The sequence below is a fragment of the Echinops telfairi genome, unplaced genomic scaffold, assembly GCF_000313985.2.
Source record: "Echinops telfairi isolate 266 unplaced genomic scaffold, ASM31398v2 ScPeMD7_7469;HRSCAF=8507_0, whole genome shotgun sequence".
Classification (NCBI taxonomy): Eukaryota; Metazoa; Chordata; class Mammalia; order Afrosoricida; family Tenrecidae; genus Echinops; species Echinops telfairi.
Window position 1 is genome coordinate 32771162 of NW_022111372.1, and position 27460 is coordinate 32798621.

The 27460-nt window shown below is 43.0% G+C and overlaps 1 protein-coding gene across 3 annotated transcripts in view; it reads left to right on the plus strand.

The window, feature by feature from the left end:
• IGSF5 (immunoglobulin superfamily member 5) overlaps positions 1-27460 on the plus strand; it is a 75213-nt gene that overhangs the window by 28702 nt on the left and 19051 nt on the right. For 2 of the 3 annotated variants that reach the window (XM_045284830.1, XM_045284829.1), the window contains exons 5-6: positions 22082-22216; positions 26057-26081. In XM_045284830.1, the coding sequence (XP_045140765.1) occupies positions 22082-22216; positions 26057-26081 (160 nt within the window). The remainder of the gene's footprint in view (positions 1-22081; positions 22217-26056; positions 26082-27460) is intronic. The other variant, XM_045284831.1, reaches the window with a different exon arrangement.

Genomic DNA, 27460 nt, shown 5'->3' on the forward strand with positions numbered 1-27460 from the left:
AGAGAAAAGTGGGGGAGGGGGGGAGATGAGTCCTTCTTCTTCATTCTGGGTCGTCTGCTCTTGCCCCAAGTCCCTGATCTTCGGGAGTCTGTTTCAGGCCTGTGAAATATGGGACACAAGAACAGTGCAGAGAAACTCTCTCCCCGGGATGGGAGTTGGGAGAAAAGGGCTAAACATATAGCACTAGACTGAAGACATACCCATGTCTTCCTCCCTGCCCCCACAGATACTCTGATTTAATTGGTCTTTATGAGACCTGGAAATTGATTGAAATTTTTAATTTTATTGTGCCCAAATACACATAACCTAAAATTTGTCATTGTAACCATCCTCACCATTTTTAAGTGTACAATTCAATGACACCACTGTGGTGCCAGCATCACCACTCTCTGCAGTTAACACCCCAACAATTCAGGGGTTAAGAGCATTGATCCCACTTGAAGTTGAAAAATCACTTATAACATTTCATTTCCCCCAAACTTAACTATTTGGCTTCCATTGAATAGAAGTTTCACCAGTAATGTAAACAGCAGATTAGCACATATTGTGTGTGTCCTATGTACGAAATCCAGCACTTGTTGGTCAGCTTGTCATACTGTGGTCATGGTATGCGCTGTAATGATGAAAGCTATGTCATTGGTATTTCGAACACCAGCAGGGTCACGCAAAGTGAACGAACAGGTTTCAGCAGAGCTTCCAGACTAAGGCTAGACTGCAAAGAAGGAATTGGCTGTCCACTGCAGAGGACCTTCTCACTGGAAGCCCTACGGAGAGCATGGACACATTGTTAGTTACTGAAAACCGAATGAACAGGAGCAGAGCAGGGTTAGAAATAGTGTCAGAAGATGAGCCCTCAGGCCAGACGGCACTCAAAATATGAAGAACTGAAGAAGAGCTGCCTTCTCAACGTAGTGGTTGCTGTTGTAGGTGCCATTGAGTTAGCCTCAACCCATAGAGACCTTCTGCACAACTGAATGAAACACTGCCCAGGCCTGAGTCCTGGTACAATTAATTGTTCCTATGCCTGAGCCCTATGTTGCAGCCACTGTGTCGATCCATCTCCTTCAGAGGCATCCTCTATTTGCTGCCCCTCTAATTCACCAAACGTGATGTCCTTCTCCAGGGAGTGGTTTCTCCAGACTATATGTCCTCAGTAAGTAAGACAAAGTCTCGCCATTCCTTCCTCTAAGGAGTACCCTGGCCATACTTCTTCTAAGACAAACATTCCAAGATTTGTCATTTAGCAGTCCATGGTACTTTCCACCTTCTTCTACAGCACCACACTTCAAATGCATCTATTCTTCTTCCATCTTCCCTTTTCAGTGTCCAACTTTCACATACACATAAGGCAATGAATTGAAAATACAATGGCTTGGGTCAGGCATACCTTAGTCCTCAAAGTGACATCCTTACTTTTCAATACTCTAAGGAGGTCTTGTGTAGCAGATATCTGTTTGTGTTTGCTGTCTAGAAAACAGTTGGGGCCCAGTTTGCCGGCAAAGACTGGGGTCCCTGACCCCTTCTTCCGGAAGGGGCACCTGCTGGAGGGCCCAGTTTCACAGCACTCTAGCGGCGCGCTGAAGCTGGATTACTGAGTTTGAAGCATCGAGGTCTCAGTAATTTTCCTGTTGTTGTGTTTTCTAGATGGGGAAGTGGGAGGAGTTCCCGTATGTTACAGCATTTTTCCTTTTGAGGAGCAGTAAAGACCTTCATTCCCAGTGCACCCAGGACCCCATAAGGGGCCCTGAAGCTAGGGGCTACTATTCCCCCAGCTCTGCACCTGCCAACCTTCTACCCTTAGTAGAGACAGCTGGGGAGTTTGGTCCCCAGGCGGTCCCCAGGCCTTTCGCCCTGATTGAACTCAAGCAGATTAAAAGTGACCTGGGCAGTTACTCTGACAAACCCCAACAGGACAGAGAAAGCTTCCAGCACCTCACTCTAGCCTATGATTTCACTGGAAGGATGGAATGGTCATACTGGGGCAGACTTTGAGAAAGAATGAGTGTTCAAAAGTGCTAGGAAGTTTGCAGAGGAGTTAGATGTGATGAAGGATAAGTACCCAGTAGGGGAAACAGCTGTGCCTTTCACCGACCCTGTTTGGGATCAGAATGATCTCAAGGATGGGTGGGCATGGGAACATTTTCTGGTGTGTATCACAAGTGGACTGAAGTCAGGTAGACAAAAGGCTATTAATTATGCCAACGTGACAGCGATTCACCAGGGACCTGAGGAAAGCCCAGGGGCTTCTTAGAGTGGCTAAAGGAGGCTTAATGTCACTTGTCTTTTGATCTTTTGACTGGTGCTTCAATATACACTGATTGCGGATCCAAGAAAGATGTAATCCTTGACAACTTAAAACATGATGTTATTACCTATTGGTCCAGTTGTGAGGATTCTGGTCTTCTTTACATTGAGTTGTAATCCATACTGAAGGCTGCGATTCTTGATCTCCACCAGCAAGTACTTTAAGTCTTCCTCACTTCCAGCATGCAAGGTTGTGTCATCTGCATATTGACGGTCTTTCATGAGACCTCCTCCAATACTAATGCCACATTTGTCTTCAAATAAGCCAGATTCTTTGGTTACTTGTGCCGCATGCAGATTTAAGAAGTATGGTGAGAGGCTAGACCCCTGCCCCACATCTTTCCTGATTTTAAACTATGGAGCAGTCCCTCATTTCCTCCAAAGTCGAGTCTTTCTTTCCTTGTTTGTTCTCAGTCTGCGAGCTCTGCTGGCACCTGCTGGTTTTGGATGACACAGCTGGAACTGGGTGGGCAGGTTGTGAGGGTGCCAAACTATTGAAGCAGATTTTCGCAGATGGAGGAAGAGTCCCCTCCTGTTTTTCTCCCTTTTATTATGCCACTTGGCTTTCGTGTCCCCTGAGCCTACATTCCTGAATCGTCAGGCTCAGTGACTCATTTTCAAATGATGTGGATGTAGTAAAGAGATCAAATGACGTATTTCATTAGGTGCATCTACTACACAAGACCACTTTAAAGTGTGGGAAAGTGAGGCTTTTACCTTGAGGACTGTGGTCGTTACACAATCTCATGTCAACTTGAGGTGAAGGAGTGGAGTCTAGCTGGTCAATCTGGTCATAGCCTGATGACATCTAGTGAGTATGGCATTCTCATGAGGATTCTAGGAACTTCCTCTCTCTCTGCCTTTGTCTTCCCATTGACAAGCCATGTGGAGATTTGCTGAACCCTGGAAAGCCCCACTCTCTCCGCTTCACCTTCCTGCTGGTGAACCACTTAGGAACCTGCTGGAGACATGCCAGACCCTGGAGATATGTCCACTGACATTGGATTCACAAGACTTTTTACCCACTGACCTGTGATCTCCTGCATTCTGCAACATTTCTTGTGGCTGTGTAAGTCTGAGGAGGAATTTATGGACTAGTATCAGATTTATGGCCTGGCATGCTTTCCTGATCTATAACAAGTTCTTCATATGAAGGGTTCTCTTATACATTTATGAGTGCTCCTGGATTTGCTTCTCTTGTCAACTCAGTAACACAAAGTCTAAGGTCTGTCTAACCCACGCCATGCATTTTTTAATTGCCTCATATGCATGTGAAAGTTAGACACTGAAAAAGGAAGATTGAAGACAAATAGATGCATTTGAATTATGGTGCTGGAGAAAAATATTGATAAAAGACAACTCTGCTTGGAAGAAGCACAGCCAGAATGTTCCTTAGAGGCAAAGACGGTGAGACTTCATCTCATGTACCTTGAGCGTATTATCAGCAGGGATCAGTCCCTGGAAAAGGACATGATGCTTGGTAAAATAGACAGTGGTAAAGAGGAAGGCCCTCTACGAGATGGATTGATGAGGGGCTGCAACAGTGGGCTCAACCATAAGAATAATTGTGACAATAGTGCAGCACCAGTAGTGGTACACAGGGTCTCTAAGACTCAAAATTGACTCGATGCACATACCAGCAACACCATATGAACTGCAGCCACATGCCGACTGCATTTTCAGTATGAGATAAAAAAGTATTTTGCAAAAAAGGGTATGGTTTTGGAGACGGCTAGAGTGCCCGCAGTGCCGGTTTTGGATTTCCTTTTCTTTCTTTCTGTTACAATGGTCTCACACTGGCTTCACTTATCTTGAAGTGACTGGCAACCACAGTTACAGACTTCAATCTGCAGCCCACATCAAGCAATTTATCTCTATCTTGTAATGCCGTGAGATGGCTAGAGTTCATGTGAGTAGTTAAGCACTCCTGGGTGAAGGTAGGCGTGGAGCCCAACCCATCAATCAGGTTGCAGCCTGATAATATTTCTTGAGGGGTGTGACCTTTGTATAATAAAGATACCCTGAATAGAGGTGAAGACCTCTTTTTCCTCTTCTCTGCTGGTTCTGAATCCCGTGTCTGGTTTGTCAAGCTCCTGCTATGTGGCCTACTGATTCCAGGAGCTGATTGCTGACCTTGGATTTGCACAATATTGCATTCTTGTACCTCTGCATCCACTGGCCTGTGGCCCTCCTGGCACTTCATCCTGCTTTCTGTTCATCACCTCCTGCAGCTGCATGAGTCAGAGAAACTTTCATCACATATCTGACCTATGGACTTGAATTGAGTGTTCTTACCCACTTTTATAACTGTGTAAACTGTTTATCTCTCTATATATATATTTATATATATATGTGTGTGTGTGTGTGTGTGTGTGTGTGCATACGCATCAAAGGTTTTGATTCTAGAGAGCTAGCCCTAACACATTTGGCACCAGGAGCGGTTCTAGAGTAACAAAATCATAAATATGAGTTCTCCAAAATGGTTCTCAAGTCTAATTAGACTTAAAAGCCCTGAAAACTCCTCCTCTGTCTCTGGAAGTATGGAGAAGTCTATCACCATTAGTAAAGAGGGCACTGTTAATCCATGGGGTTTAACTAATACCTCAATAGCACCACCAATAGATGAAGTGATGGTTATATGTGAGGTTCTGGGTGTGTTTTATATCTTTCTATGGTTTTGTTGGGAGAGGAAGTACAGGGAAGCTGGTTGTTGGGACCACTTATAATAGCCAAGCTAGTAATGGAAAGAGGTGAACTCAAACCTTCAGAAGCCCAGCTCAGTTGCTGAATTAAAGACCTTGAAGCTTCCTCATAGGCCATGAAAGAAAGGCTTATCTCTTCTAGTAACGGAATTGATATTGTTGAAAACAAAACTGAAATTTTCATCTTATGAATTGTATGAGCCCCAATAAATTGATTTAAAAAAATGGCACCTTAATTCTCAACCTAGAAAGGTGTCTGATATTAAAGTGAGAGCACTGATTAGAAAGAATTGGGACCCTGAAACTAGGGATTGGATATAGGAGCTGGTAATCCAGAATATGGACACATTCAGCCCCTACAGTCCATTGAGCCATTACAGTCAGGGCCACCCTCCCATCTGAAGAGATAATCCACTCTCAGAAGAAGTGGATTCTGCTCATAAAGAACTGCCAGAGTTTTCTAACATGCATTGACAGAAACCTGGACACTATGTGCGGGAATGTTTATTAACATGTGGGACAATGTGACAAGGAACATAAGTGTGGATCAGTCTGAGTTTATCAATATGGGTACACTAAGTCCAGAGTGTTCATTCAATGTTTCAGCTAGAAAGGTTAGGAGAGAATCTGATAGTTTATTCGGTTGGTTCACTGAAGCATGGGCTGTGAGACAGCCTACACTAAGTCAGGATGAAGTCCTAGACTTGGTTTACCGTAGAAGAAGGTATCCAAAGGCTTAGGGAAATTGGCATGTTAGGGCGGATTTATCAGGATAGACCCATGGACCTACTAAGGGAGTACTCCAAGGACACAACTTTTACCCAGAACAGTAAGAAGCAAATTTGTGAAGGAAACCCCAGCATCTCTGAAGACTTGTGGTTGTTATTTCATGACAATGGGAACTGTCCTAATTGAATGAAGACGCTTGCCTGCAATGGGGCTCATTGAGCTCTGTGAGGGCAGGGGACAAGTTGCAGCACTCATCTGATGGAGAAAACATTGGCCTGGTTACGATAATGAATAGCAGATTTAAAGTAGTAATCAAAATAGCCTGACTTGTATGGATTTCTGGTATTGGACACTTAGGTGGGGTGTCCTTATAAATGAAATAGATGGGAAGTCTACTAAATATTTACTTGAACTATGCAAGCAGAAAAATTCAAGATCATGTGATTGACAGTCTAATTTTAATATCCAGAATAGAGACTCACAACCCCTTAGTCAATTCTCACACTTGACCCAGTTTACAGACCCACGACCCCTTGCATGAAGCATAGGCCAGGTCCTTTGGAGGAAGGAACCCACTACACCACCAAATGTTGGTCCTGTTAGTCTTTCTTCTGGTCTTCCCTGAAGGGTCTGCAGTCTTTCACAACAGTGACTGTTCATTGGGAAACCGGAAATAATCTGACTTTCAGTGTCGGTGATTATACTGGCTGTGAATTGGCGCTAATCCCCGGGGACCCAAATCAATGCGTCCAGTGGGATCTGAACCCATTCTTTAGTAATTCCTTCAGTGTCAGAATGCGTTATTGGATTAGACATAACCAGTAACTTGTAGAACCCCAGTACTGGATCCCTGAAATATGGAATAATGGCTATTATGGTAGGAAAAGCCAAATGAAATATGCCTAGGAAAATAATAAACTAAAAAGAATATTGCATTCCTGGAGGGATTGCAGAGATTAATGCCACCATCTAGGATTTGAACAGTGCAGGAATGGTGATTCCCATCACCTCTCCATTTAAATCACCTATTTAGCCTGTCCCCAAATCAGATGGAACTTGGCAAATGAGAAACAATTATTGTAAACTTAACTATTTGTGACTCCAATTGTAGCTGTTGTTTCAGATGTGGTTGTATTACATGAAAACATTAATACTTTTCCTGGTTCCTGGTATACAGCTATTGATCTGGCCAATGCCTTTTTCTCAGTTCCCATTTCTAAGGATCACCAGAAGTCGTTTGCCTTCAGCTGGCATGGGCAACAATGTAGTTTTACAACTCTTTCTCAGGCTTATGCCAATTCTTTAGGACTATGCCATAATTTAGTGCAGCAGGACCTTGTTGCCTTCACCTATCATAAAATGTCACAGTGGTCCATTGCGTTGATGGCATTATGAGGATTGGACTTAGAAAGGAAGAAATATCAATGACTTTAGGACAATTGATAAAACATCTACATGCTAGATGGTGAGAGAGTTTATTCCAACAAAAATTCAGGTGCCTTCAATCCCTGTCAAATTTCTAGGGGTTCAGTGTGGGGCATATCACTACTAAATTGAAAGAAAAGTTATTGCACTTGGTCCCTCTCCTAACTAAAAAGGATGCTTGATCCTTGATGGGTCCCTGGATTTTGGAGGCAACATATCCTCATTTATGTGTATTACTTTGACCCATATATCAAGTGACTAAAGTAGTTGCTAGCTTTGAGTGGGGTCCAGAAAAAGAGAAGGCTCTACAAGAGATTCAGGCTGCTGTGCAAGCCACTCTGCCCCTTGGGTCCTATGATCCAGCTGATACAATGGTGCTTGAGGGGTCATTGGCAGCTAGAGATGCAGTTTGGAGTCTATGGCCGGCCTCTATTTGAGAATCACAGTGCAGACCCTTCAGATTTGGGATCAAAGGTCTAACATCCTATGCAGACAACTACTCCCCTTTTGAAAAACAGCTTTTGGCCTGTTACTGGATCTTAGTAGAGACTGAATGCCTCACCATAGGATGCCAAATCACCTTGCGATTTGAGCTGCCTATCATGAACTGAGTATTGTCTGACCCACAGAGTCATGAAGTTTGATGTGCACAGTAACCCTCCATTATTAAATAGAAGTGGTATTTAAGAGATCAAACTAGAGCAGGATCTAAAGGTACAAGCAAGCTACACAAAGAAGGGCTAAGGGCTTAAGTATCATCTTTTCTCTAAGTCTGCACCAACGGTCTCATTGGGAGTGCCTTATGATCAGTTGACCGAGGAAGGGAAAACTCATGCTAGTACTGATGGTTCAGCACCATATGCGGGTTCCACTCGAAAGTGTAGTGGAGCATCGCTACAGCTTTTTTCTGGGATCTCTCTGAAGGACCGTGTTGAAGGGCAATCATCCCAACAGGCAGAACTTCGAGTGGTACACCTGGTCTTTCAGTTTGCATGGAAGGCGAAATGGCCAAATGTGCAACTTTATATTGATTCATGGACTGTGGCCAATGACATGACAGGGTGGTCATGGACTTGGAAAGAAAATGACTGAGAAATCGGTGACAAGGAGGTGTGGGCAAGAGGTTTGTAGACAGACCTCTTGGAGTGGGCCAAAAAAAAAAACAACCCAAAAAAAACCAAAAAACATCTGCATCTCATGTGAATGCTCACCAAAGATTACCTCTGAAGAGGAGGGCATTAAAAATCAAGTGAGTAAGATGACACATACTGTATAAACCAGCATTCTCTTTCCCAAGCCACTCTTGACTCTGCTCTATTGGTGCATGAACAGAGTGGCCGTAGTGGCAGGAATGGAAATTATGCATGGACTCAGTAACATGGACTTCCGCTCACGGAGGCGGCCGTGGCTACTGCTACTGCTGAGGGTCCATTCGGCCAGCAGCAGCGGAGATCAACATTGAGTCCAAAATGTGGGATCATTCCTCAAAGAGGGCAACCAGCATCCTAGTGGTGGTTGATTACCTAAGCCCACTTTCTTCATGGAAAAGGCAGCATTTTGTTCTTACTGGAATACATACTAACTCTGGAAATGGATTTGCTCTCCTTACATGTAGTGCTTCTGTCTACCATTTGTGGACTGTGATAGTTATACTATCTGTTGTCAATTTGAGACCTAAGAATGAAGGGGTGGAGTTTAGCCTGTCAATCAGGTCACAGCTTGATGACCTCATTTGGAGGCGCTAAGGAGATAAATAGCTCGCTGGAGGCAGGACAAACACTCACTCCCTGCAAGACATTCCTGTTGAGAAGACACATGGAGCAACATTAGAGTCCTGGAGCTGAAGTAGCCACGTGGAGATTCCTGCCAGTGCTGAGATGCTTCCACTGCCACTGGATCCACAAAACTTTCCACCCACTGGGCTGTGATCTTCCTACATTTGGCGTCATTGCATGTGTTTCTTGAATCTGAAGAGGACTTTATAGATCAGTATCAGACATATGGGCTAATATCGGATTTATAGACTTGATCTGGACTGGACTGGGTTGTTTTCTCAATATTCAATTGCTCTTGTATATAAAGCTCTTTCTTATACACATATGAGTTTCTATGAACTTGTTTCTCTAGTCTACCCAGACTAACACATGGACTTACAGAATTTCTCGTCCACTAACATGGTATCCCACACAGCATTACTTCAAATCAAGGGACTCACTTCACAGCAACTAAAGTACAGCAATGGGCCCATTGGTCTTACCATGTTCCCCATCATCATGAAGCAAATGGCTTGATAGAAAGATGGAATGAACTTTTAAAGATGCAATTTAGTGCCAGCTTGGTGGCAACACCTTGAAAGGTTGGGGCATTGTTCTCTGGGAGGCTATGTATGTACTCTAAGTCAGCATCCAATATATAGTGCTGTTTCTCCCATAGCCAGCATTCACAGGTCCAGGAGCCAATGGGTGGAGGTCAGAGTAGACCCACTCACTTTGACCCTGAATGACCCACATTTTTGTTTCTGGTCCCTGCAACCCTGTGTTCTTTGGAGGTATCAGTTTCAAAGGTAGAAATACTCTACCTCGAGACAGAACACTTGTTCTATTGAACTGGAACAGTTACGAGTGCCTCTTGGTCTCAATTTGGACTCTTCCTAGCTCCGATCAACAGGCAAAGAAGAATGTTATTGTATTGAGTGATGTGATTGATCCTGATTACCAAGGGGAAATTAGATTAGTCGTGCATAATGGTGGTAAAGAATATATCTGGAGTCCTGTAGATTCCTTAGGTCATCTCTTAGTACTACCATGTTCTGAGATTAAAGTGGATGGTAAAGTACAGCATCCCAATTCTGACATGACAACTAATATCCAAGACTTTTCAAAAATGAAGGTTTGGGTCTACCCACTAGGCCAAGAACCACGGCGAGCCAAGGTACTTGCTGAGGGCAAAGGAAATATGGAATGGTAGTGGAAGAAGGTAGGTCTAAAGACCAGCTATTGACACATGACCAGGTACAGAAACGAGGCCTGTAATTGTTATGAGTAATTCCTATATATGTATTACATTTTTGTTTTGTTTACTTATAAAATATAAAGTGAAAATGGGGTTAGTGCATTTTTGGCTGTTCACATATTAGTTGTCTCACCTTAGACAAAAGTGTGCTTTTGTTATTATCTTTGGAGAGCATGTATGGTTAAAGAGCTGTGTATAGGTGTCAATTTGACAAACGGTGGTCTGGTTCATCCATCTCCTGTTGTGTGGTCTACTGATCTCAGGAACTGTCAGTCAATGGCTGACTTTGCATTTATTCTTCCAATCTTGGATTCATTTCCTTCTGCATCCATTAGCCTGCGGCACTGCTGCTTCTTCATCCTCTTTCCTGTCTATCAGCTTCCACAGACACAAGTGAGGGAAGCCTTCAGCTAACGTCTGACCTATAGACTTGAATTGGACTGGACTTACCTACTTCTACAACTGTGTAGGCCATTTCTTGGTATAAATTATCTATCTATCTATCTATCTATCTATCTATCTATCTATCATCTATCTATCTATCTATCTATCTATCATCTATCTATCTATCAATCATCTATCTATATTATGTACACACACATACAAGTGTCACTTGTTTTTCTTCTTTAGCAAACCCAACCTAACACACCATCACGTTCTCTGCCTCTTGGGGGCACTGCCAGTATCACTTAGCATCCCTTCACAGGTTTACAGTATTGCATTAGACACAGTGAAAACTATGCAAGAACCTTGAGAGATCGCATTTTGCTGTGATATGTAATTTACGGAAGAGATGAACTGCTCATGCAGAAATGCTTAGTGTCACATGACACTCAAACAAAAAATACAACAAAACACCTATTTATAAGTACACCTGTGCAATTCACAACTGTGTTGATCAAGGGCCACCTGTATTTCCAAAATTGTGTTATCACCTCCAACAGAAAGTCTCGACCCATTCAGCAATATCTTCCTGCCCCACCCTCTCCCAGCCCCTGGTAACCGTTCATCTATTTTGGTCTTTATGCATTTGCTAGTCTAGATATTTCACGTAAATTGGGTCATACAACATTTCTTCTTTTGTGACTGACTCATTGCACTTAGTATAATATTTTTAAGCTTCATCCATGTGTAGCATGCATCAGGGCTTCATATCTTTTTATGGGTGAATAAAAAGATTCCATCATATGGATAGATCCGATTTATCCATTCATATACTTGTAAGTACTTGAGCTGTTTCCACCTTTGAGCTATTATGGATAATGCTGCAGTGAGCACTAGTATATACATGTATTTGTTTGAATCTCTCCTTTTGACTCTTTGGGTAAATACTTGGTAATTGCTAGGTTATATTATATTTAGTTTTTTGAAGGATTACCAAAATGTTTTCTGGAGTGTGTGCAGACACTGACATCTTAAAAATAGCACTCCCTCACTTTATTGTAATGTGGCCAGGGGGATTGTTAGATTAACAAGGTCAAAAGGCACATCTCCTAAAGCAGCTTCATCTTCAGTTACACTCTGCATAGAAATGGGCAACAACCAGCTGGGATCTGAACCCCAGCTGTGTGGCTTTGAGAAAGTTACTTAACCCCTCTGTGCCTCACTTGTTGGTAAGTTTGAAACCCCCAACCGACTTTAGGAAGTCTCTGTACAGCAAAGCAATTATCATCGTTATTCCATTGATCCAAAGGCAGGATCATGCCTTGCACATGTTGGCGGTGACATTTTGTGTGAATACAAATTAGAAAATTCCATGCACTCTTCAAAACTCCAGGCCTCTCTTTGAGATCATATAGGGAATACTCTTTTCTTCATCCTCGCAGATGGGAAAAGGACAGTTTCCAAACAAAGATTGAAGTCCCAGGGCCAATTCAGTAGCGCAGCCCGAACTACACAACAATTTGTGAAGGGACACAGGGAGAAGCCGGCGTGCTGACTGCAGACTTCTCAGGGTTAGCGTGCTCCTGTTCTCTAGAAAATTCTGAAATCATGCACACACACATCTTCTACTAAGGAACAAGTTGGCATCCACCTTTGGACTTTTCTTAAAATGTATTTGTTTCCTTTGAGACCGGGGCTGTCTATTCCCCAGAAAGATGGATGCCTAGAGGATGATTTCTAAACATTGCACTAGGGGACAAACAGGAGTCCGACCTGGAATGTCTCTGCTCCGTGTGGCTTTGACTGATTTACATATCTCTTTGTCCTGAGTGCCCTACCTGTACAAGGAAGGAGTTAGGTGACAGGTGGGATCATTCCAAGTTGCTCGGTGTTTTGTTCACTGACAGACTTTTTGATGTATTCCGATGGGATTGCCATTATTTATTTTTCCTGTCATCTACTCTGAGTATACTCATTAAAAATGTTGTTGTTATTGTTAGCTGCTGTTTGGTTGGTTACGACTCATAGTCATTGATGGACAACGAACAAAACACTGCTCTGTCCCGCGCTTTCTTCACAATTGCATTGATGGTTGAGCTCATTGCTGCAGCCACTGTGTCAGTCCATCTCCTTGAGGGACTTAGTCTTTTTTGTTTGTTCTTCTGGCAGGTCATCATACTTTGGATATTCTTTGCCAGCAGCATAATTCAAATGTATTGATTCTTCTTCAGTTTTCCTTATTCAATGTTCATCTTTCACATGCATATGAGGTGATTGAAATCACCTTGGCTTAGGTCAGGCACACCTTAATCTTCAAAGTAACATCCTTACTTTACAACACTGGAAGAGGTCTTATGTAGCAGATTTACCCAAGGCATAGTTTTATCCCCTGATTACTGCTTCTGTGAACATTGATTGTGGATTCAAGCAAGACAAAGTCAGTGACAAATTCAATCTTTTCCCCCCCAATGTTATCTATGGGTCCAATTGTGAGGATTTTTTTTTTACATTGAGTTGTAATACATATTGAAGGCTGAAGTTCTTGATCTTCATTAAGTGCTTCACACCTTTTTTACTTTCCACAAGTGAGGTTGTGCTATCTGAACATTGCATGTTCAAGTCCTCCAATCCCGGTGCTGCATTCTTCTTCACATAATCCAGTTTCCCTGATGATTTGATCAGCATACAGATTGAACAAGTGTGGGGAGAAGATAAAATCCTGTGGCACACACCTCCTGATTTAAAACCATGCAGTATTTTCTTGTTCTGTTCACATGACTGTGCAAGTTCTCCATGAGCAGAATGGAGTGTTCTAGGATTCCCTTTCTTCTCAAGGCTACCCATCGTTTATTATGACCCGTACAGTCTAATGCCTTGGCATAGTAAATAAACACAAGTAAGCATCTTTCTTATTCTCTACTTTGAGTCAAGATTCATCTGCCATCAGCAATAATATCCCCTGTTCCATGTCCTCTTCTGAATCTGGCCTGAACCTCTTGCAGCTCCCAGTCAGTAGACTGCTACAATTGCTGTTGAGTGATTTCAGCACAATTTTGCTTGCATGTGGTATTAATAATATTGTTTTATAATTTGAGAATTGTCACCTTTCTTTGAGATATGCACAAACATGGATCTCTTCTAGTCAGTTGGCCAAGGAGTTGTCTTCCAAATTTCCTGGCGTAGATGAGTTAGTAGTTTTAGTGCTTCCTCAGCTTAGTGAAACATTTCAATTTGTATTACATCAACTCCTGGAGCCTTGCTTTTGGCTAATCCTTTCAGTGGAGTTGAAGTTCTTCCTTTAGTACTATTGGTTCTTGATCATATGCTATGATTGAATTTTGACTGGTTCTTTTTGGTACAAAGAATCTGTATTCTTTCCAATTTCTTTGGATGCTTCCTGCATCATTCAATATTTTGCCCATAGAATCTTTGGATATTGCAACTTAAGTCTTGACTTTTTATTTAGTTCTTTCAGTTTTAATAAATGCTCAATGTGTTCTTCCTTTTTTTTTTTTTTTTGAACTCTAGGTCTTTGCATAGTTCATTATAATTTTTTTACTTTGTCTTCTTGAGCTGTCCTTTGAAAATTTCTGTTTAGCCTTTGATTTCATCATTTCTTCCATTTGCCTTTATCCATTGCTACTTTATCAAAAGCAAGTTTCAGAGTCTTATCTGACATCTAATTTTGTTTTTTCTTTCTTTCCTATGTTTTAATTACCTTTTCCTTTCTTGATGTATGATGGTCTTGATGTCATCGTAGTTCATCGGGCATTCTGCCCTTAGTGTTCAGTGTGCCAACTGTTCTAGAAATCCAGGTGGGAGATACTTAAGTTCATATTTTGGCTTTTGTGGATTTGTTTTAATATTCTTTATGTTCAACAAAAGAGCCATTGATGGTCTGTTCCATACTTGATCCCTGGCCTGGTTTTAGCTGCTGATATTGAGCTAATCCATCTTCTCTTCCCACAGATGTAGTCATTTTGATTTCTGTGTCTTCCATCTAGAGAGGTCTACATGTACATCGTCACTATTGGTGTTGTTGAAAAAAGGTATTTGCTATAAAGGTGTTGATCTTGCAAAATCCTGCCAGGTTATCTCCAGCTTTATTTCTATTACCAAGGCCATGTTTTTCAACTGCTGTCCCTTGATCATTGTTTCAAAATTTGTATTCCAATTGCCAATAATTATTAATGTATCTTGATTGCATGTTTGATCAATTTATGACTGAAGATGTTTGAAGAATTCTTTAATTTCTTCACCACTAGTTTTAATGGTTGGTTCAAAATTTGTTTTGATTGGATTTCCTTGTATAATGATACATATTTTACTATCACAAATATTTTTGTACTTCAAGATAGTTCTTGAAATGCCTTTTTCAATGATGCATGGGATGCCTTTCTTCCTGAATCTGTCATTCCTGGCACAGTAAACCATATGATGTTTTGATTAAAAATCACCAATACCAGTCCATTTCAGCTCACGAATGCCCAGAAAGTCCATGTGTATGCGTGCTAGTCCATTCTTGCAGACTTCCAATTTTCTTAGATTTACACTTTATACATACCATATTCTGGTTGTTAATTGGCATTTGTGGGTGTTTCTTTTCATGTTGGGCCATGCCCTATAAGCAAATGAAGGTCCCAGAGGCTCGACTCCTGCAGACTTTACTCCATCGGCGTCATTATGACTCATGTTATTTTGAGAAGGTAGCTTTTCCTCAGTCATCTTTTGCGTGCTTTCCGACCTGAGGGCTTCATCTTTTGGCACTCCCTCTGGAAATGCTCTGCTTCTCTCCCGAGGTCTTCAGAATCTGTCCATGTTTGTATGCTGCCCATAAGGTTTTCAGTGGCTAATTCCTCAGAAATGGACAGCATGCTTCTTCTTTGCAGTCTGTCCCTCGTCTGGAAACTCTGCTGAGGCCTGCTCACTTTGTGTGACTCTGCTGGTATTTGAAATGTCTTGACATAGCTTCCAGCATCACAGCAACACACAAGCCACTGTAGTCTGACAAACTGACAGACAAGTCATGGGCTCAAAAAGAACAAAATAGACTCATGTTCAATGAAAATATTCATGATATATGTACGTGTAGGAGGCACATGATGATCCCTGGCTGTGCAGTGACCCAAAGAAGCCCTCTGGCCACTCTGCAGGAGAAAGACAGGGCAGCTTGCTTCTGTTTAGATGACAGTGGTGGAAACTCTATGGCACAGTTCTTCTACACAGTTGCTGTGAATCAGAATCAATGTGGTATCAATGGGTTTGTTTGGGTTCAGTTATGAGAGGCCTCTGCGTAGTGAGAATGGTTTGTGTCCGACTACTAAACTGAAGACTAACAGTGCAAACCCAGCCACAGGGTCCATGGAAGAAAGGTCTGGAACTCTGCTTCCATAAATGTTACCGTCAAGAAACTCTACAGAACAGTTCCGTTTGATGGTGTCACTGTGAGCCAGAATGGACTCGTTGCCTCAGCAGCAATAGATGGTGTGTGTTTGGTGTGTGTGCATGGATACAGCTTGACGACCATATTTGATCTCCTTTGGCTACCCATGGCAGAAGGAAAGTTCATCTTCACACCAGGCCAAGGCCGATTTCCGCAAGGCAGAGGTCAGGCATACATATCTCTACTCTCCATTCTTCTATACTCTCCATCCTGACACCAGATGCTCCTCTTTCTGAAACGCCGCTTCTCTTCTGAGTTCAATAGTATTTTGCAATGGCCACACAGAACTCTCAGACAGCACACACAATTATGGGGTCTATCAGGAGATGAGGAGCCCTGGGGGTGTAGAGTTGACAAGTTTGGCTGCTAACAGTGGAGGTCACCAGTTTGAAACTGCCACCTGCTGTGCAGGAGAAAGCTAGGGCTTTCTACTCTGGCAAAGTGTTACCATCTCAGAAACCCACAGGGACAGGTTTACCCTGCCGCATTGCGTCAGCATGACTCAGAATTGACTTGATGGAAGTGTGTTTACTTTGATATTAGGAAAGTTAAAGGTTACTCACAAGGCAGGATCAGAAAATGTTAAGGATTGTTCTACATCAACACCAATTCTTAGCCAGCAGTCAAATCTCTAGTTCTTCCTCTGGTCCTTGGTTTCTCATCCACAGGGTCCCTTGATCTCTACCTTGGTCCATGTACCAAGAAGCCCTCCTCCTGCTCTGCGTGACAGTCACATCGTTTCAACACTGCTGCTCTATTCTGTCTCTTTGTCCCTGGCCTCAGCATGGCGTGGCTGTTGCTGCTTCCCCCACTTCAAGCAGGGATTTGGAACATACTCCAGTGGTGGAGCTTCTTCCTTGATGGTCCTGAGAATTCTCTCTCTCTCTGTTTCTGAGATGCATCTCTTATACACTGGGGGATGGCAACCAAAACTGACCAGCCCCCTTGATTAGCTATTGGTTCAGTGACTGGAAGAGGTCCATATTCATGACCATTCCAAAGAAATGTGACCCAACAGAGTGTTCAAACTATAGAACAATGTCATATCTCACACAAGTAACATTTTGCTAAAGATCATCCAACATGATTGCAGCAGCACATTGACAGGAAGTCTGCAGAAGGTCAGCTGGGATTCAGAAGAAGATGTGAAACAAGAGATTTCATAGCTGATGTTTCAGATGGATCTTGGCTCAAAGTAGAGGATACCTGAAAGTTCTTTACTTGTGTTTTATTGAATATGCGAAGGCATTCCACAGTATGGACTATAATAAACTATGTATAATCTTGAGACAAATGAGAATTCCAGAACACTTCATTGTGCTCCCAAGGAAATTGTACGTGGATCAGGAGGCAATTGTGAGACCAGAACAAGGGGACACTGCATGGCTTAAATTGGGAAAGGTGTGTGTCCGGGTTGTATCCTTTGACCATACTTGTTCCATCTGCATGCTGAACAAGTCATCGGAGAAGCTGGATTATATGAAGAAGAATGTGGCATCAGGATAGGAAGAAGGCTTATTAATAAACTCTGATATGCAAATGGCACAACCTTGAGCAGGATGTGAAGCACTAGCTTGTGAAGATCAAGAATTGCAGCCTTCAGTATGGAATAGAACTCAATGTAAAGAAGATCAAAATCCTCACAACTGGACCCATAGGGCACATGATGACAAGCATAGAAAAGAGTGAAGTTGTCAAGGAATTTGTCTTGCATGGACCCACAATCAATTCTCATGGAAGCAGCAGTCAAGAGATGAAGAGAAGAGTTGCATTGGGTAAATCTGCTGCATAAGATCTCTTTAGAGTATTGAAAATCAAAGATGGTACTTTGAGGACTAAGGTACACCTGACTCAAGCCATCATACATTCCATTGCCTCATATGCACGTGGAAATTGGAGACTGAATATATATAAGGAATACCAAAGAAGAATGGATTCATTTGAGTTGTGATGCTCAAGAAGGATATTGAAAGTATCATGGAATGCTGAAAGGATGAACTGATCTGTCTTGGAAGGAGTACAGTCGGAGTGCTCCTTAGAGGCCAGGATGGCAAGATTTTGCCTTACATGTTTTTTGTATATTATCAGGAGAGGCCAATCTTTGGAGAAGGGCATCATGCTTGGTCAAGTGGAGGAGCTTAGAAGAAAGAGGAAGGCCCTCAAGGAGATGGATCGACACGTGGCTGCAACCATGGATTCAGCCATAAGACCATTTGTTAGGACGGCACAAGACCATGCCGTGTTTCCTTCTGTTGTGCATAGGGTAGCTATGGGTTGGAACTGACTCAGTGGCACCCAACAACAACAACAAAACAACAATAACAGCACCCCAATCAGTTGGTAGAAGTTATAGAGTCCTGGATAGAGAAGCCTTATTAAGAAATTTCACTTTGCACGATGTGTGTGTGTAATTTAGAGAACCCTGGTAGTCCAGTGTAAGGCATTGCGTTACTACCTAGAAAATGTGTGGTTCAAAGCCATTAGCCTTTTCAAAAGAGAAAGATGAGCTATTCTGCTTCCTTGAAGATTTGCATCTTTGGAAACCCTATGAGGCAATGCTACACGGTCCTATAAGATCACTCTGAGTTGTAATTCACTCAACAGCAGTAGGTTGATATTATTTGTCATGTATGTTAAATGAAAAAATTACTATTAAAAGAAAAGCGTTCACCCAATGTATCCCTAGTACCAAATCATGCTTTCTCCTGGTGCACACATCAAAATCCTGGACTAGAGGGAGAGCCAATACCTTAGCTAAGTGTGAAAATCACTGACAGATTTGACTTCCCATGAAATGAGGTCACAGCAAATAGGAAGCGAAAGAGCAAGCGGCGAGTCCCTGGCATCAGGTTCTGTTACGGTTTGAGCAGGGGTTGTGCGTGTAACATCATTTTGTTATAGCTGGAAGGTGCAGCGAGGAATTGGTGTGGCAGCAAGATCACAGTGTTGCCTAATCTCTTCCTGTACCTGGTCAACAAGGCTTCAAGGTGTCCTCCCTACTTTACACAGGCTCTTCCTGAGAATGAAGTAGGTTATCTCTGTACTCGAGTAGTGGAAAGGTTAGGTTAGACTCAGTTGGCCGGACGCTAGCAGGCTAATCGCTCTCTCCTGCAGAGGAAGGCGGGGATCTGGGTGGGCCACACAGGCTGTTGTCAGAGGTGAGTGGGAATTTCACACTTCTCTCTTAAGTTTTGAGCTGGACCTCAACACATAACACCTGCTGGCCCCCTGATTATAAGAACTTCTATTATTTGCAAACATGTGTCTAAGGGGTCACCACCCAGAGGGGGAGCACAGCAATCTCAAACATATGCGTATACCTTAGAGCAGCGGTTCTCAACCTCTGGGTTGTAACCCCTTTGGGGGTTGAATGACCCTTTCACAGGGGTCACCTGATTCATAACACTAGCAAAAGCATAGTTATGAAGTAGCAATGAAAATAATGTTATGGTTGGGACGTCACCACAACATGAAGTGTATTTAAGGGTCGCGGCATTAGGAAGTTTGGGAACCACAGCCTTAGAGTGTTCTTAACCCTTTCAAACTTTTTCTTGAGTCTCTGAGCATCCTGGGAGCATCAAGGACTATTCACAATGAGCAAGCTAGAGGCTAAGGGTAATGCAGCAAGTACACTATGGCCACGGGGCTCGACTGGTTCCATGGACCCAAAGCCCACAGCGATTTCAGTCATAAACCTTTCCCATGATGGTCTAATTTTTCAGATTGGATGGTGATTATTACAACTGTAATTCAGGCCTTAACATGTGTTTTTAATTCCTGACCTTCTTCCTCCTTCTGCTACCAAACTGAGAACCCCACTGTGACCCTTTCTTCCTCGGCAGGAAAGAACAATTAACGTGTCAACTGAATCTTACCTCAACCTTTCCTCTACTCTAATACAGAGATAACCTATTAGTTCTCAGGGAGTGCTTGTTTAAAGCAAGAGAGGGCCACCTGGAGGCATTCAGAGGTAATATTGTGACTTCGGTACCTCGCTGGTCCCTTACTGCAACTGCCAACTATAGCAAAATGATGCTACACTCCCTTAAAACCCTGGGGCAGGGGGACATCTCTGTGGGTGGGATTGCTTGGATCTCCTTTTGCTTGTGCATCAGAACTTCCCCCAGTGTGGGTAATGGACACTTGCTTCGGAATCCCTTGGGGGTGCTGGGCAGTGAGATGGGCCCTGGGCCTACCTGTGCAGCACATATTCCAGGTGATACTTGGGACCACCAGTGCTGGTAAACCTGTTCTGCGGCACAAGGGGGTGGGCTTGTAGACTCAGTGGAGACAGTGTCATGAGAGTGCCGACTCTAGCGCTGGGGACAGTGACGTGGGAAGGGTGTCCTCTCTCGTCTTCCCTTTTCTTTTGGGCACCACACCTGTCTCCAGCTGCCCAGCCCATCTCAGATCTAAATGGATGTCCTCAAAGGAGTGGTTTGGGCTTTTCTACAATTCTATATGGGGCATCGGTGATATTTCAAATAGTATTCTTTTATCTCTCTTGGTTCTAATATCTATTGGGGTGGCTACACAGGACTTACCGACAATATTTGTGATTAACAGGTTGTCATGCAAGTGAAATGCTCAGGATACAGTTTACCAGGACATGTTGCAAAGCTTGTTCCTGCCTCCTAATAAACCCCTCCAAGGGCAGACCACTCCTTTGTAAGCCTCGACCCAAAGGCATTCAGCTCAAGCTCCATGGGTCAGCAAACCCAGCTCCCCGATTTAAGGCTCAGAGGAACCCCACTCCAGTAAGCCTCTGCTGTAGGCCCTCAACTCCACTTCTGTGGGTCAGCAAGCCCAGTTTCCTTAAGTAAGTGCCCAGTGGCACTCCACTCCATGAGCCAGCCTCCTGTCCTAAAGCACTCGGCTTTCTTTGTTCTGTGGGCTGAGAAGGCCACCACTCTGTTCCGTGTTTTGGCTCCTGGTTCTCCTCCTGCTCTCCTCTGATATTGGTTTTGGCTTGGTGGCGTCTTAGAGAAGCTCTGGTGGCTTGTCGAGTAGGGACTCAGCTGCTTAACACAAGGTTTGATTTGAACCTACCAGTGGCTCTGCTAGAGAAAACACTGGCAGTCTCCTCCTGTGAAGAGGGTAGCCGAGGAAACCATGTTCTACAGGGCCTGTATTGACAGGATGGCACACACCATGAGCTAGACTCCTGTGTGCTGGGGACATACGCATGAGAGCCAGATGCCTTTTTCAATTGTGTCCAGCAGTTTGTTGTTGGCTTCAATCAGCCCCTACCTCCTGGCAACCCCATGCACAAGGGCTGAGGACCCTGCCTGTTGAGCACCAGCCACCCCCACGATCAGTGGCAGATTGTAGGGTTTTCATCAGCTGATTGTGGGGAGTGCATTGCCAGGTATTTCTTCCTACTCTTCCTTAGTTTGGAAGTTCCGTAGAAACCCTTTCAGCATTATAGTAATATGCAAGCTTCCACTGACAGACAGGGAGTGGCTACTCTTGAGTTACATTGGCAGGCAAAGACTTGAACCCTGATCTTCTGCAAGGAAGTAAAGAATTCTACCATGGATCTACCCCTGCTCCCACAGTCCAGGAGTAGGTGCTCAATAAATACTTCTTGACTTAATAAAAGATGTCTGAGCATGTTAATCATCATAACCCCAATTACAGAATAGGGGAGCCCCCAGCTGTGTCTTCCTTTCAGGAATGCTAGAGACTCATTGTCGGGGGAAATAAGAGCCCCCAACAAATGGCGCCATCACATGACTGTGGGAGGGGAGCTCTTTTGAGTTGTGCCCCATGTGGCAGTTGTATGGCCCCACGTTGGGCTCCATTTGTTGGGGGCCCTTCTCCCCCCCTCCCCCCCAACAACTCGTGTGAAAATGTCGTGGCCATTAGCAGTAATTGCTATTGTAACAAAAAGGATTGTTGAATATTGAGCAATTACACAAATTGAAGGGCAGTTCGCGTAGGACACCACACCACAATAAGCCAGGTTATTATAATATTATTTGAAAACATCATCTAATTGATAGTATGGCACAAACACTGATTGCATATCACAGGCAGTAACAAGCATCGCTAATATTTTTTTCTCCTCTCAAATTTATAGGCCATCTTAATGAATCATCATTGCCTACCTGGGCAATAATTCTCCTTGCAGTATCGTTTTCATTGCTTTTGATCCTGATAATCATTCTGATTATAATATTCTGCTGCTGTTGTGTCTCCAGGGAAGATAACAAAGGTAATGTTTTTGCTTGTATGGATTTGTATATATTTTTGGTATGAGCAGTTGAAATTCATCAGCACATCAGGTCTTTGCAAAGATCTATTAGCTTTCCCAATCCTTGAAAGGAAACATGATCAGAGAAAGGACTGTCTTTCTTTCTTTCTCTATTTCTTTTGGAAGTGATTTCTTAAGGGTCTGATAGAAACTTGCTATAAAAATACAAAAAAACAAAAACAAACCCCCAAACTGAACAACTGGGAGAATGGGGCACGAATAACAATGAGCATAAGAAGGAAGAAAACGCTCTAGAATGGATTCTGGTGATGACTGCACAATTCTTTTAAAAGTGACTGAACTGTTGAAGTGTATGATAAGTGCATTATATGTCAATAAAACTATTTAAAAATACAAACAAACATACAAATACAACAAACTAAGACCACTATCATTGAGTCAATTCTGACTCTTATCACCTGGGACTGGAGAGCTTTATGGGAGCAGACAGTTTCATCTTTCTCCCACGGAGGGACTGGTGGTTTAAGCCATGGACCTTGTGGTTAGCAACCCCAAACTGACCCTACCACACGAGCAGGGACCCTTGAGCCTGATATGCTTGCAGTCAGTGACGGGGGATGCACTTTGGAGAAAGTGGGCCCTGGCACTTTTCTGATCAAAGACGTTGACTACTTGATTTCCAGTTCTTTGTAAATTGTCTGACTTCTGTAACCTGCGAGGTCGAGGGTATGGCTTTTCTAGAATATTGCCTACCTGAACACACTAAAAACTCGTTCCCTAATTTGTGGAATTCCAAGTCTCTCTGTATAGATCCATGTTGCTGCAGGAGCAGAAGGACAAATCATTTTCCCTTAATCAAAACAAATGGAATAAAAACCATTCCAAATTTCCTCTGAAGGAGATCTTCTGAGATCTCCCAAGATGTATGAAAATGAAGGCCTCGTTTAAGGGCTGGCCTCCACATTCGGGTGGATTCAATGTATACGTGGGTCGTTTGTGACTTTGGAAGCTTCTGGAAACTATGTTTTGGACAGACTTTCCCCATCAAATATTCACCTATTCTTGGTTGCATATTTTGAATAGTTAAATTGTTTTGCTTAAGATCAGAAATTTGAGATGAGGATACCTGTGAGTTTAATTGCTAATCTTCTTTTATCAACAAAAATCAATATATTGCTATTTGAGGAGAACTTTTCTTTCTTACTTTATTTTTTTTCATGCCAAGACGCTAGGTTAACTCTTACACTGACTAGCTCTCTTAATGAGATGTTCTTTGTCAGGCACTGGGTGGAGCCTCAGCTGTGCTCAGGGGGCAGCCTTAATTCCTCCACGGACTTGCTTTGGGATGGAGGAATCAAGTCTGTGGTATAACTTTCTATCTGGGACTCAGAAATAAAATCCCCATTTTTCCAGATTAGGTATAAAATTTTTACCTGGGAGTTACTTCTATTCCACAGATCAACGCCTCAAGTAAAACACACTGGAATTAAAGTGAAAATGATCAAAGAAGCCTTAACTTTCCATGCAGGTGCCACTATGGATTGCACAGTACTTTTAGGTTATTATTTGATCATAACTATGGTGGGGTCCTTGAAGAATATTACTTGGAATTCCTGATTTTCCATAACAACTATTTTCCATAGTTCTTAGGTTAGTGGAGAAGGCTCCAAATAGGCTCTTTGGACAGATGATTCTCTGATTTATCATTTCCTCAATTATAAAGTGGGAAAAAGGACTATCCTACATATGTTTGGGTGGAAATTACATATGTGTGTGTGTGTTTTCCCTTTAGATAACATTGAGATAAAAAGCCCACTGAACTATTTTATTTTCCTTTGAATTTGAATCAAGTCCAGGCAAGGCGATGAAAAGACCTGTGAAGATATATTTACGAACTTGCCCTGCCCCAGCAGGCGCGATGCCCTAATGAAACCAGAATACAACTTAATATAAAGGTCAAGGTTCCAATCAAGTTCTGGGGTTTAGTGTTTAAAAGGGGGATGTCAATAATTTACCCTTACATATCCATATTGGCATATGATATGAAACAGACTCAATATTATTTCTTAACACTATTTTTTAATTATTACACTTATGATTTTGAAGTTCATCATCATACACTTTCAAAGTATTTTCTGCGTTTGGTTTGACTGGAGCTGGGGAGTCCAGAGCTGACTGATCATGGCTCCACTTCCCCGAGAGGCTTTGAATTATTCAAAGAGAGCCACCCAGAGGCCATCTTCTCCAGTCGTCCACTGCTGGGTACAAGAAGGGTGGTGCCCACTCCTACTAGAGGCCATGCCACAGGGTGGTACAAATAGTACACTCAGCTGCTAGCTGAAAGGTTGAGGGCTTTGTCCTCCTAGAAGCATCTTGAAAGAAAAGCCCAGAGTTCTACTTCCATAAAAATCACCTCTGAAAACCGTGCAGAGCACCGTGCTACGCTGACCCAGATGCTGTCGCTAGGTGCCGGGGCGTCAGTTCTGACTTAGAGGCGACTCTGTGCACAACAGGGGCACCACCCAGTTCTGCATCCTCCTCACAACTGCTCTTACGATTGGACCCACACATCGGCCCATCTTGCCCAGGGTCTTTCTCTTTTCCACGGCCCCTCTACTTTACGAACACGAGGATCTTCTTCAGGGACTGGCCTTTCCTGATCTCACGTCAGAGTACTGTAAAGCAGGATCAACTGGGTGACAACTTTTTGTTTTAGTAGAGGCCATGGACGGAGGCCCAGCAACCTCTCCCTCAATTCAGATAGGACCGCCTCTGAGGTTGAGTTGGAGGAGTGAATTGGCAGTACTCATGTAGGAAAAGTAAGGGAGTGCATGATCTAAATTTGGAAAATTAGTATTTTTTGGAGCTCCGTTCAATTTGATAGGCCAGAAAGCTTGTGTAGGAGAGCACAGAGAATTCTGGCCTCGGGCTTGGCAGCCCAGGACTGGACCACAGCTCTGATCCTCTCATCCGGGAATTCTGTATCTCCTCCTGTCCATTGAGTAAAACCAAACCAAACCAGTTGTTGTCCAGTCAACCCCAATTCAAGATGGCCTCCTGGAGAACCGTGCTCCAAAGGGTTTTCAATGATTGCTCATTTGGAAATAGATTGCCAGCCTCTTCTCCAAGACATCTCTGGGTGGACTTGATCTGCCAACCTTTCAGTTAGCAGGGGAGATGTTGACGATGGACACCACCCAGAGATATGATCCATCTGATGACAGCTTTGCCTCTGCTGGCAGGAGGGATCCGAATGCTGTGAATTGAATAGGAAACATCTCAGAGAGCGACAGGAAGTCTACCTTAGAATTCAAGAAAGGTGGTAGCTATAATTCTTAGAATGAAAGGAAATACGTTACTATAAAATTATTGCTAGAAATAAGTAGCAGATTTTTAATGATCCTTCGTCTTGGGTTGTAGTGATCAAATGGGAGAACACACTGGTGCCTGTGGCTGGCCGGGCTCTCGTGTGTAGTTGAGATGGGGTCCATGTCTGCAGTCCTGTTAACAGAACTGCTTGCTTAGAGTGAATGCAGTCTACGGAGTCTCCCTCAGCAAATTCGACACTCACTGCGTTCTTATTGGATACTTACTACACTTCTGGCACGTAGGGCTGGCTTTTGCTTATATTTTAGTTAATCTCCGAATGACAGTGAATTCCAAGATTGTTACGCTTGAAAGTCATGTGATCGTTTGGGATGGGAGATGTGAATAATACCTGTTCCACTACAAATAGCTACTAAAGTAACATCTCTCCAAACCAGGGCTCTATACAGATCGTATTGCTGATTTTTAGAATAAATATCCTAATTTTCTTAATGCAATTCTGTTCTTTTTCAGAATCTAGTTACCAAAGTGAAATAAGGTAAGTTTGAAATAATATCAATTAAAGAAAATCACACACACACACACACACACACACACACACACACACACACCCCGAAAACCAAACCAAAAATACAAAAACAAAGAAATCCCTCAACTGGAACCTTATTATTTATGTTATGAAAATCAAGTACTGAAAATGGAAAGACTGATCATGTGCGTGGCATTCACATAGTTCCAGGGCCACATTCCTTAGTAGGTTATACTAGGAGAGTTGCTACTCGCTATTTTTGCCTTGCCTTACTTCCACTCATTTAGAACCTGCTTTTGATGAGTTCTGGTGGTGCAGGGGTTAAGAAGTTGACGGCTAGTCCAAAGGCTGACAGTTTGAATCCACCAGCTACTCTGTGAGAGAAAGTTGTGGCAGTCTGCTTCCATTAAGATTGCTGCCTGGGAGGGTAAAGGGAGAATGGGTAGGAAAGAGGGAACTGATTACATGGAACTGTGTGTGACCTCCTCCCTGGGGGACAGACAACTGAAAAGTGGATGAAGGGAGACGTCGGACAGGGCAAGATATGACAAAATACCCATTTATAAACTATCAAGGGCTCATGCGGGAGGGGGGAGCGGGGAGGGAGGGGAAAAATGATGACCTAATGTTGGGGGTTTAAATGGAGAGAAAATGTTTTGAGAAACGATGTACAAATGCGCTTTACACAATTGATGTGTGTATGGATTGGGATAACAGTTGTATGAGCCCCTAATAAAATGTTAAAAAAAAAAAAAAAAAAGATTGCTGCCTGGAAATCTCCTGGGGGCAGTTTTATATTGTCCTATAAAGTCTGAGTTAGAACCCAACCCAATGACGAAGGGCTTTTGTTGGTTAGCATTTACAGCTTGTTCCACAAGAGGGCACTGTGCACCATGACTGCTGCTCTTCCTGCTTGGAGTCAAAGCAAAGACCTGAAGTCCTGTTTCTTTTTCTCTACACCCAACCCACCCAATTATCCTGCTTTAGCTTATTTTTATTTATTTATTTTAAAAAATCATGTTATTGGGGGCTTGTACAACTCTTATCACAACCCACCATCCATCCATTGTGTCAAGCACATTTGTACATTTGTTTCTATCATTATTCTCAAAACATTTTCTTTCTACTTGAGCCCTTGGTATCAGCTCCTCATTTTCCCCCTCCCTTCCGCACCTTCCCTCCCTCATGAACCCTTGATAATTTATAAATTATTATTACATTTTCATGTCTTACACTGTCCAATGTCTCCCTTCACTCTCTTTTCTGTTGTCTGTCCCCCAGGGAGGGGTTATATGTAGATTATTGTGATAAGTTCCCCCTTTCTGCCCCCACTTTCATCCTACTCTCCTGGTTTCGCTATTCTTATTATTGGTCCTGATGGCTTTATC